Source organism: Dromiciops gliroides, chromosome 2 (genome assembly GCF_019393635.1).
Source record: "Dromiciops gliroides isolate mDroGli1 chromosome 2, mDroGli1.pri, whole genome shotgun sequence".
Classification (NCBI taxonomy): domain Eukaryota; kingdom Metazoa; phylum Chordata; class Mammalia; order Microbiotheria; family Microbiotheriidae; genus Dromiciops; species Dromiciops gliroides.
Genome location: NC_057862.1, coordinates 522,042,424 through 522,054,462, shown reverse-complemented (window position 1 = coordinate 522,054,462; position 12,039 = coordinate 522,042,424). Strand labels below are relative to the sequence as shown.

The window sequence follows — 12,039 nt, the reverse complement described above, 5'->3', positions numbered from 1 at the left end:
GAGATATCACTTACCTCATAGGGTTGTTGAATGTATCAAATGATATAACACATAAATCGCTTTGTGAATCTTTTTTTTTTTTTAAGTGAGGCAAATGTGGTTAAGTGACTTGCCCAGGGTCACACAGCTAGTATTAAGTGTCTGAGGCCAGATTTGAACTCAGGTACTCCTGACTCCAGGGCCGGTGCTCTATCCACTGCACCATCTAGCTGCCCCCCACTTTGTGAATCTTAAAGTACTATATAATTACTAGTTACTAACATTCCTATTTTAATGCAGCTCAAGCTCATTAACTTTTTTGGTTAAATCACACTGCTGATTTATATTGACTTTGTAACTCACTAAAACCCAGATGTTTTTCTTAACAGCTGCCATCTAATCACCAGTCCCCCACTCCCCCGACAATTCACAAGTTGACTTTATGTACCTATGTGTAGGTAGAACTTTACAAATCTGAAAAAAAATTCTCTACTATATAACAAGTCATCTTATGACCTCCCAAAGGGCATCCACTACCTCCTGAGGCGGTCAATTTCACTTTTGGATAGCTCTAATTTTTTGAAAGTTTCACCGACATCAAGCCTAAATTTCTTGTGCAATTTTTACCTAATGCATCTAAATCATCTTGCAGATGAGGAAACAGGCCGCCCAGTGAAGTTGCTTGAGTGCTCACTACACTTACAAAATGGTCAGTATGGTGATAAGCCTCTCTGAATTTAGCTAGGATGATCTTCTTAAGACAAACATGAAGTTTCTTGGACTTAACAGGCACGGACATCACAATAATGAGGCAGGAGAGTTATATAATTGGGGGGGGGAGGGGAGTGGGCAGGTGGAAATCTTCCCTCTGGGGACAAGAACAAATCCAATCCTTCTTCCATATTCCATATTACTTGAAGAAGACAGTTATGTCTCCCGTTCTCTGCTCCAAGCAAAACATCCTTGGTTACTAGAGGTTAAAGTGCTGCTCTTGGAATCAAGATTGGGGTTTGATTGTGCTAACCCCTTGGGCAAATATAACTCTTCCATTTTTGTAAACCATCGGATTAACTGCCTACCTACCTTCCTAGTGTTGGTTTCAAATGAGACAAAGAGGCAAACTATTTTGTAAACCTTAAAGCATTGTATAAATACTATTGTATGCTGTCATGTCCTGATTACCTCCTCTAGACATCTTCCAGCTTGTCAATGTTCTTCCTAAATAGCAACAATCCGGAACCATACAAAGTACATCAGCTATGATCTGAGCGGTTCCAGAGAACAATGGAACTAACCCTTCTCTGCTTTATACTTGTAGATATTCTGAACCCATATGTGAGGCTTTGAATTTACTAGTATTAATTTCAGTAGATTTGGCCTGTTCTTTTTTGAATGCTGCAAATCAGCAGATTGTCATTTATCCATTATTCCATGTTGCCATTACTTTATAAAATAAACGAGTTTTCATAAAGAAGCTACAATTATGTATCTATTCATAATACCTTGATAGTTGTGATTTTAATTATTCCTCACATCTTGTTTCTTATTTTGTCCAAGTTGCCCTCATAAATTCTCCCCTCATGGATTTTAGTTTGAGAAAAATACAAAATGGTCATCAATCTATTAATGGTAAGAACAAACATTTAGAGGAATAGGTACTGAGTTCCTTAACATGATAAAATGTATCTAATCAAAACAATATTACTAGTCAGTGATTGTGGATAACTTCATTTTTATCTTTCTGGTTTCCCAGTTTCTTTAGGTCAGCTATAGGTCTATCAGTCTATATTTCTTTCTATAAGCCATATTCCTAGAGGCCTAACCACCAATCACAAGCATTCATCAGGCATCTCCTGCTGGGCCAAGCATGTGGGTAGACAAATAATACAAAAGGGCTCCCTGACAAATCCTTTCCTTGGCCATCTCTTCCGTGTTCACCATGGAAATACCCCAGCCTCCCTGATTACAGACGGGGAACCCAACAAACAGAACATTTCACATGTAAACTCCTTGCCTCAAGGTTAACACTATTACAACTGGAAGGATCTTGAGATTTAGTTCAACGACTTTATTTTATGTGAAGAATTTGAGGCCCAGAGAAATGAAGTGACTCAGCCCAGTGTCATATGGGAAATGTGTTCTCACCAAATGTGAATTTCACCTTGCTTACCTGAAATCAGAGTAACCTAAGGCCTCATACCCTTCGTAGAATGGTGAGATATGGCACCTCTCAATGAGACCTCAAAGATGACCAGCTAGTCCAGTTCCCTTTCACAGGAGGAAACAAGTCTCATTGTGCCAGATGCCACACAGCTGATTCCTGCTTTAGCACTCTTTCTGAAGGCATGAACAACACTTCCACTTCATGTCAGAATTTGGTTTAGGTGTAAATGGGCAAGTTCCTTTGTATGTGCTGTAAATGGTATGTTTCTGACACCTGTATGAATGCATTCTTCACACACTGAGAGAAAAACACTGCAAACTGGTAAGACATCATTGGCTAGATGTAAGAGAAAGGCAGTCTACTAATGGGTGAAGTAAAAAAAAAGTCAAACTGTATTTATTGTTTCTGAATCAACCACTAGGAAAATATGACACAGCCTTGAAACTGAACAGGAAGGCTATGTTAACTGCATTCAGTAAAAAGTTGGTATAATAAAACAAGATCTTTTCCAACATAAAGCCTGGTACTGACATGAGTTTTAACTGACAGTGATAATGGGTTAATTGGTGTCAGCTGCCTCCTGTACTCTGGGGTAGAAAAAAAGTTCATGCCTTGCAATATGCTCCATGCCCCAGAAGTTTAAGTTGTGTCCTACCCTTTCCTGTTCTCAGAGGCTCCTCTTAACTTGCTTCTGTTGAAGAGGGCAAATCAGCAGGACCCGGGTCAGGTATCACATATTTTGTCCTTTGGGGAAAACTAACTTTTCCCCAAACCCAGTCATCTACCATTCCCTTAAGCAAGAGACTTAAGATTGCTCTGCAAGAAGAGGCTTTCCTGGCCTTACCTAAAAATGATTATTCTCAAAAAGAACACTTTACTGAAGTGTTGCCCCTGTAGTACCTTCCAGAAGAGGAAGAAAAGGTAACCTGAGCAGCAGTGCCAGAGAAGCTAAGGTAAGGAACCAGCTTCACATGCTTGGTGGGAGATTTCCCTCTTATGTTTCTTGCTTGGGTGTCCCAGCTGAAAGTTGTCCTGAGCACTGTCCTCATCAAAGGAAAGACCACCAGGAGCTGCTCAGTGTTCTAACCCAAGTAACCCTCCTTCCCCAAACTGCCCTCTGAATGCCAGGTTCTTGTGCTGGGGAGAAAAGCACAGCCGTGTTTCTCTTTTCCAGTCAGTAGTGAACTTATGGCTGCTGCTTTATGGTATATGGGAAATGGCTGAATCAGGTGGACATGAAGTTGGCACTAACAAAAGTGGGACGGCCTGCCGCAGGGCTTCCATACCAGATGGGAGGTAGGTTGGGGAGAAGTGCTAATTCTCACCCAATGCCAAGGGGCTATTTTCAGCATTCAGGAACTGAAATACCTGTGAACCAGCTGAAAGCCATCAGGGCTCAACAGACAGAACAGGGGGCATCTTCACTGACAGGACAGGCCTGGGGTACTATTAGCCTCCCCACACTACCTCCAATCCAGACCTGAGAAGCAGTTTCTCTCATTTCTTCACCTATGGGTTAAAACATAGAATGGAACCAACAGAGTCCAAGAGGCGGATGCCAAAATCCCATAAAAGATTTTCTTAAACTTGCCTACAGCCTCCATTTCTTCATTCTTAAATTTTCACTGAAAGGTAAAGTTTCCATACATTTTTAAAGCAGACCCATTCTCCCACCTGATGACTACTGACAACGACTCTATTTTGCAATAGATGCCAGGGAATCCTTCATCTTCTTGGTCATGGTGGGGATGAGGTGCATGTGGTCATCAACACATTTGGTCACGCAGGACTCCAGCTGCCTCTTCACTTGCTGTTCCTTGCTCCCAGCATCCATCAGGTCTTTGGCTTTGTCATTGCAGTGCATGGTGCATCGAGCCAGACGGTCCTGGAATCAGAAACCCTAATTATATAATTATTATCCTGGTAACATGGTGGCAGCTAATAACCTTAACATTATTAGCAAAGCACATGGGAGCCCAAGGGATAAATAAGCCCATTTGCTCGGAATACTTTTCCTGGCAAGCACTGGGAGGTTAAGTTAGTCCAAGGATCCCTAATCAACAACTTGATAAGGGAAGAGCAATGGGCCCTGGAGTCAGAGACTGTTCAAAACCTGGCCTCAGTGCTTACTGCCCATGCTGCCGGGGTCTGTTTCCTTATCTCTAAATTGATGGGGTTAGATGACCTCTAACATCCCTTTTAGCACCAGAGCTATAAACCTTGGATAAAACCTTTGTAAATTTTGAAACTTGTCCATATGGGCCTTAGTACATTGCTCTTCCTCTCCTCTTAACTTCTTCCCTTTTTTTACTGTTATATATCTGGCGTAGAGGAGAGCTATAAAGTGTCTGCTTATATGTGCTCCTAGTGATCTCTCTCTCCTGTCTGAGCTTCTAAGTCCACAACTTATCCCATGGCATTTAGACTTACTAGAGGGAAAAAGACAACAAAAAAGGTAGCAAACCAGACATCCCTGAATCAATTAATCAACGCCCCCCCCACCAAAAACCACAACAATCATAAAACAACAACAAAAAACCCCACAACCCCTCCCCCCCAAACAGTACTTCCTGAATGCTAACTTGCCAGGAGAAGGAAATATGGAAAACGCAATATGATCTGTCAGATCGTAGTTGAGAGGGACCCTGTTTTGGTAATCAGGAGCATCAGAAATTAGACAACACGTATCACTGGCTAGCATCAGTCATAAAGGGGAACCAATAGTATTGTCTGATTCACCCCATTGAACCACAACATTGGTATTATGGATTCCCTCTTGTCCCTTGCTATGGTGACAAAGCAATCATTAATTAATAACATTTAAAAAAAAAAAAACAGCAGCTATTATGTAAAGTCCTAGATTTGGGGTAGGAAGACAGGTTCAAGTTCTTTCATCCCTCTGGATTTCAGGTTCCTCATTTGTTTTTTTGTTTTTGTTTTTGTTTTTTGGGGGGGTTTTGTGAGGCAATTGGGGTTAAGTGACTTGCCCAGGGTCACACAGCTAGTAAGTGTTAAGTGTCTGAGGCCGGATTCGAACTCAGGTACTCCTGAATCCAGGGCCGGTGCTCTATCCACTGCGCCATCCAGCTGCCCCTCAGGTTCCTCATTTGAAAAGTGAGGTGTTAGGATAACTTTTAAGGTCCCATTAAACTGTGATTCTGGCCACCCTTGTAGAGGACACTAAATGTGTCCCTGTGTTCAAGTTTAAAATCCAGTTAGGAGACAAGGCTTAAACATACAGGAAAGGAAAAATATAAGACCATATATTTTTACTCAAGTGCTGAGTGATAGTTTTTTTGTGTTTTAGAAACCCAGACATGGAAGAGATTACTAGGAGTTGGAATAGTATTAGACACTATATCCCCATCTTCTACCCAGTTGTTGTAGAAGGAATTCCTACATGGGGGGAAATTTAGACCAGACTGAGTTCTAATGTTCCCATCCCAACTCTCAATTGGGAATGGTAAATGGAAGCAGTGGGACTTGGGCAGAATCTTGAAAGATGGGTAGGATTTGGATAAGTTAAGAGAAAGCATCCCTCACCTTCAGGGACCCCCAAAGATATCTGTGAATAGCCACCGAAAGAAACCCTTTAAAAACCTATATCCCTGATAAAGGTTTTGCATTGTCCTCTGGTTTAAGACAGGAATTATGGTTTAAGGCAGGAATTATGAGGCAAATAAATTTATAAAGCTCAGGGATCACAGGATAATAATTGTAAAGCCGGAAGTGTGTTAGAGTGCTGGATCTATGTGACCCTGTGCAAGTCACTTTATCTCTCTCAGCTTCATTTTTCATGTCTGTGAAATGGAGATAATATCACTCACCCTTCAGGGCTGTTGTGAAACTCAATGGGGATGACATGCAAAGTGCTTTGCTAACCTTAGAGTACCACCTAAATGTTAGCTTGTACTAGAACCCAGGACATCTCATTCTAAATCTAAGGCTCTCCACTCTTTAGTGCTGGAATGGATCACAGAAATCTAATCTAACCCCATCATTTTATAGGTTTGCTTCAAAATGGCTTTTCCCCCATGGGGACTGAGGAAGAAGTTCCAAGTTTACACTGGGTTTGCCAACTATTCTTAGTCTTAGATGCAAGTGTATAAGGGACCAAGCAGCCTAATTTTCTTTTTTTCATTTCCTCACTTTTATATACCATAGTAAGTCATTCACCAACTGGGGGGAGGGGGAGAGGAGGAGGAGAGTGTATGTAGCACTGTATGGTTGGCAAAGTACTTTATATACATTATGTCATCTGATCTCCCAACGGCCCTGTGAAGTAACAGTAACAATAATAAATAGGATAATGACACTAATACTGATCAGCTTTTTGAGGGAGAGGCAATCAGGGTTAAGTGACTTGCCCAAGGTCACACAGCTAAAAAAAATGTCTGAGGCTGGATTTGAGTTCAGACCCTCCTGACTCTAGGGCTGGTGCTCTATCCACTGTACCACCTACCCTGCCCCCATAATAAGCTCTTAAAGCTTATAACTTCACTAAGACTTGGCACCCCCTGTACAGGTGAGGGCCCTCCCAATCTATAAAATCCGAGTAAAATTTTTTGGCTCTTCCTTTGTACCAGAGAAGGCTGAGGGTTGTTTTTTCCTTTTAATGGGGTATTTACGGTATGCTTGGGGTGCTATATATCCTCAGATCCACCTACTGTCTTTCTTCAAATCTCAGGTAATTCCATAAGAGACCTTGTCTAGGCCTCTTTAAACTCAGTGCCTTTTCTAGGAGATGATCTCAAATCTATCCTATCTATGTCTGTTTTTGTGTACACAGTTATCTGCATATTGTAGTCTCCTCCCCACCAAAGGAGCTCCCGGAGGGCAGGCTCTGTTTTGGCTTTTCTTGGTATCCCTATCACTTAGCACAGTAGTGGTAAGTATTCAATATAATGCTGACCGACTTAACTGACTTGTTTGATCTAATACATTTGTGTTATCTATAGATTTTTAATGTCAGTTACAGAAAATATTTAATAGAAAAAATATAGGAGACATTTCATAGAGTATTTCCTCAATCTGTAGCTCTTTAATTCCGAACTGATTTATGCAAAAGCTCTTAAATTTTATATAAAAAAGACTTTCACAATCTCACATATCCTGTGTCTGGTTATACATGTTCCCATAATCTATATTCTCCTCTATTTTTTAATGTATCAGATGACCTTTATGTTAAGATTATTTATCCATTTGGAATTTGTAGTGCATACAGTGTAAGATGCTATGCTAAACCTGGGTTTTTTTGGTTTTTTGTCAGATTGTTTTCTGTTTTTCCAGCAGTTCTCTTTTCTAGTGGTGTATTTTCCTGACCCAACTCCCCATTTTATAGAGAAAATTGATAAATTTGTACTATATAATGTATTCAGCCATGTCTGGAGTCAGAGGATCCAAATTAAAATGGCAGGTCCGCCATTTTATACTTGTATGACCTCAGGCAAGTCACTTACTGTGGCTAGTCTTTGGTTTCATTATTTGTGAAACCAGAGGATTGGAATAAATAAAATTCATTTTAACTTCAGATACTATGAACTAAGTAAGTATGCTGCTTATGATCATTTCTGTTAAAAAATGGTCATCAGGTTTCTGAATAGGTACATGATTCTAATAGTTTCTATGGGAAAATAAAATTCAGGTTTTTGTCACACTTTATATCATTCTTCCAGGAAGATAAGCTACCGTAAATATGAAAACTGCCTATACTAACATAAATCTCAACAGAATCAAGACACAGATATAGAGACAGAAATTAATAGAATTTCGAACTAAAAGCTTGTCATCTCTGATGAGGAGATGATGAGTCCTCCATACAGGGTACTACCTAGATGAGGAAGTTCCTCTGTAAACAGCTAAACTGCTTCTTACCTGGAATTTTTCCAGCTCGCTGGTCACAAGGGCCTGTGCTTGGGCCAATGGTGCATGGCAGCGCTCAATGCACTGATGAACCTGGTGCATGGAGGCCTGGGTATCCTCACAGCAGCTGGCACTGCATCGGAACATGGTGCCCTAGGAAAGACACAGAAGGGAAAAAGTCAGCCTTGGGTGAAGGAGATGCAAAAAATTACAAACTGAAAGACACTGAAGACACAGTATTGCTGTATGGAAACATGCACCACCTAGCGGCCCCTTGTTTTTTGGTGGGAAACATGCAAGATTGAAGTTAGATTAGTCCTGGGTTTAAATACTGCCAATGACACTTCTTAACGGTGTGACTATGGGTAGAACACTTAATCCCTCTTTACATCAATGTTTTCATCTGTCAAAGGGCGATAACATACCTGTACAGTACCTATCATAGAGAGGTGAAGTAAAGATACTAGGGAGACATTAAAATTTTATGTAAACACAAAGCTATTGTAATGGAATAAGATTTAGTAATAGCAGAAAAGAGGAAAAAGGATACGTTTAGACCACTTTCTCATTCCTATCACCCATTCACTAAAAAATCCATCCCTCCCACTTATAGAACAGGTAAACTCCAGAATCTCAAAGCCAGAAGTGAAATCATAGGCTATCTAGTTCAACCCATACTTGAACAGGAATATATTTTACAATTTCCCCACAGACTGTGCGGTTTCATTTGAAGATCTCCAGTGATGGAGGACTTTCTAACCCTGCTAACCCCCAAGGCAGCCCAGCCCACAACACTTTGGGATGTCTGATTGTTTGGAGGTTTTTCCTTATATCAAATCCAAACCAGCCTCAGTGGTCACCCACAGCACCTACTCTGGGCCTTAAGGCCCAAACAAAAACAACTCTAATTCTTCCATATGAAAAACCTCCAAATGAAAGTAATTGACATTTACATAGGTTTTTAAAGTCTACAAAGCTAGGTGTCAAAGTGGAGAGAGGGGCTGAACCTGGATTCAGAAGATCTGAATTCTGCCTTGTGACCCTGGGCAAATCACTTAACCTCTCTGTGCCTCAATTTCCTAATCTGTAAAATGGAGAGAACGTCTATCTTCTAGGATTGTTGGGAGGATCGAATGAGATAATATTTAAACCACTTTTAGAGCACTGTCAGGTACCCCAGTAGTAAGATACAAAGTTTATATAAAATACAGTCTTTGTTGTCATCAAGTTTATACTTTTTGAATGGTTGTTGAGTAGAGAAGGAATTATAGAAAAGGCAGTTTAGTTTTGTATATTAAATCTGTGCAGGTGGTCAGGGGATGGATACAGAATCTAGCCCAGGAGTCAAAGGGTCACTAAATTGATTTAGGTGCCACTTCACCAACAACTGTCCCTTGAGTAGACATTGTGTCCAGCAGAGCAGGCAATCTAAGAACTTTATGACCTGGTTTTCAGGTACAGTCATAGTCAGTATATGGGAAGTGATTTCTTCATAGTTCCCAATCTAAGGCATTCCTGCAAAGGGTCTGTGTATACTTTCTTGGTGTACATGTGTGCAAAGGATTTACTTAAATGTCATACATAAAACTTAAGGCCTTTACCCTGGGGTATTCAAGTCCTCTGTGAGCAAGGGCTCTTATCCATTCTTTTATCACTTCCACTGCATTCCTACCCCATTATTCCCTAGGTAAGGAAATACTTGTAGCATGAAGCATTTTCTGAGTAAAAATGTTGTTTGTCCTTCATTCTGGGAAGAGAACCATGACACTGGGGTGATGTCATGACTAGCAGTGAATTGGATATAAGTGAGGGAGGGTTATCTATCATCTATCTATCTATCTATCTATCTATCTATCTATCTATCTGTCTGTCTGTCTGTCTGTCTGTCAGTCAGTCAGGATGAATGGAGATGGCCCCAGATGTTTAAGGCAATTGGGGTTAGGTGACTTGTCCAGGGCCACATAGCTACTAAGTGTCTGAGGTAAGATTTGAATTTAGGTCATCCCAACTTCAGGGCCAGTGCCCTATCCACTAGCTCCCCACTCTGAGTAAAAATATACCTAATATGCACGCTTGTATTTTCAAATCCCATAACATTTATGGAATATCTACTGAATGGGGGGGGAGGGAAGGCAAGCCCTTGGGGAGCACATACTTGTTTAATGAGCACCCCGCCCAGCTCCCTCCACAAGGACTTAACAACTTAGGACCTTGGGCACAGAGGTTAGTGACCTGATGACTGTCCACGGTCGAAGTTCAAGCTTCAAAAACTTTGAATTCACCTCCAAACCCCAAGTGGCCCGAGCCGAGTACCATGCCCCTCTGCCACTTTTCCTTACCCAGAGAGAGGGGGTTCGATGGCCTGGGAGGATGGAAGCAGTGCCGCCCCCTCCCAGGGGCAGGCATGCAAGAGGGGACATGGACACAGGAGAACAGTCACCAGCTGTCCCTGAAACAGCACTAGAGCCAGCACACTATGTACGGCCTTCGGCTTTAATGGCTGATTAAGACTTTGATTCTCCCGGTAGGACCCAGTCCCTAAACTACTGTAAAGGTGGGGAGGATTTCCTCTGAGCCGCCCCGCCCCCCACCTCATCCCCACCAAACTCAAAAACACAATCATTTCCATTTTATGGAAGAAGGTAACCGAGCCTCAGAAGGGAAGGGGGAAGTGACCCGTCCAAGGTCACTGCAGCCGGTGCGGTCCCGGGATCTGGCGGGCAGCGCTCCTTCCACGCGGGCTCCAGAGGCACCCGTCAGGGGGCAAAGGGTTCTCGCCCTTCGGTGACCTTGGGCGGGCTCCCTCCCCATCACCTCTGGGCGCCTCAGTTTCTCCTTTCGTAAACCAAGGAGGGGGAATTGTATTAGATGGTCTGGGTGCTTCAGTTTCCCCATCTGTAAAACGGGGGGTGGATTTGGTGCTCTGAGCCTCGGTTTCCCTGCGTGTAAAATTAGGGGAGATTGGACTTGATGCTCTGCGCACCTCACGGGGCGAGGGGGTGTATTTAACGCTCTACGCCTCAGTTTCCCTGACTGTAAAGGGGAGCGGGTTGGACTTGGCGCCCTGCGCTTGTTTTCCCGTGTGCAAAATAAGGGGGTTTGGACTCGGTGGCTACGTAAGGGCCCTTCCATGACTCAGTGGTTTTGATCCCGGGGGAGGGCTCCCGCCTGCCCTCCCGCCATCGCTACCTGCATCTTGCGGATATTCTCCCGCTCCAGCCCCTTCACCATGGTGTCCACCGCCTCCTGCACCCGCAGCTGCTGCGACTCCGCCATGGCGCACACACCCACCCCCGGGCCCCGTTCCCTGCCCAAATCGCCCGAGCACACTACCCCGGCGACCACATGGAGCCCCGAGAGCGGCCCCGCCCCCCTCGGGCCGCCCACTTCCGGCGTCCGTCACTTGCGGCGCTTCCCAACCAACCAGCGAGTCCTGGCCGAAGGAACCTTCCTTCCGTCTTACCTGCGCGGGGAGGTGCTGCCCCACGCTGGCGGAGAAGAGGAACTGCAGCGCCCCCTCCGGCCGCTTGTGCCTCTAGTGGCCCGGTGGTCTCCCTCTCGGCCTTTCAGGGCATTTCTCATGTAGGGCAACCCTCTTATTTTACAAGCCGGAAAACCGAGGACCACAGATGCGAAATGAGTGGCTCAGACTGCAAATGGATAACCTGGGATCTGAACCCAGGCGTTAAACCTTCATCTCACCAGGTTCCCTGCTTATGATTAGCAAACATTGTCACTTACACGTATATATAGCAATTGAAAGCCCTTGCCTGGCTTTAAGAGTTTTGGAGCCTTTAGAGTTGTAATACCTTATGAGGAGTAGGCTTCTATAAGGTCACCAGATCCTATGCCACTTAGTGGTTAGATTAAGATCTTTTTAAAAACTTTTGATTTATTTTGCTTAAAAACAAAGCTGATGTCATGGGGCGCAGAGCACCCCAGAAGTTCTCTGGGGCACATCAAGGAACCTTCTCCTTGAGAAACTAAACCAGAGGACAGATAAAGCCTAGAGAGATAAGCTGAACCAAATTGGA

The 12,039-nt window shown here is 43.2% G+C and overlaps 1 protein-coding gene across 1 annotated transcript; it reads right to left on the bottom strand.

Moving 5' to 3' along the window:
• Positions 1 to 3,822: 3,822 nt before the first annotated feature.
• Positions 3,823 to 11,378, bottom strand: FAM136A (family with sequence similarity 136 member A). The gene is made up of 3 exons (XM_043987637.1): positions 11,195 to 11,378; positions 8,018 to 8,158; positions 3,823 to 4,028 (listed from the first exon to the last, which is right to left on the bottom strand). The coding sequence occupies exons 1-3, from the start codon at positions 11,279 to 11,281 to the stop codon at positions 3,840 to 3,842; spliced, it is 417 nt and encodes a 138-aa protein (XP_043843572.1). The 5' UTR covers positions 11,282 to 11,378; the 3' UTR covers positions 3,823 to 3,839.
• Positions 11,379 to 12,039: the final 661 nt, after the last annotated feature.

Excerpts from the sequence above, each read along its gene's own strand:
- FAM136A (XM_043987637.1), bottom strand. The coding sequence starts at position 11,281 with ATGGCGGAGTCGCAGCAGCTGCGGGTGCAGGAGGCGGTGGACACCATG. Across the intron at positions 8,159-11,194 it reads AGAATATCCGCAAGATGCAG|GGCACCATGTTCCGATGCAG; the intron begins GTAGCGATGGCG and ends TGTCTTTCCTAG. Across the intron at positions 4,029-8,017 it reads GCGAGCTGGAAAAATTCCAG|GACCGTCTGGCTCGATGCAC; the intron begins GTAAGAAGCAGT and ends TTCTGATTCCAG.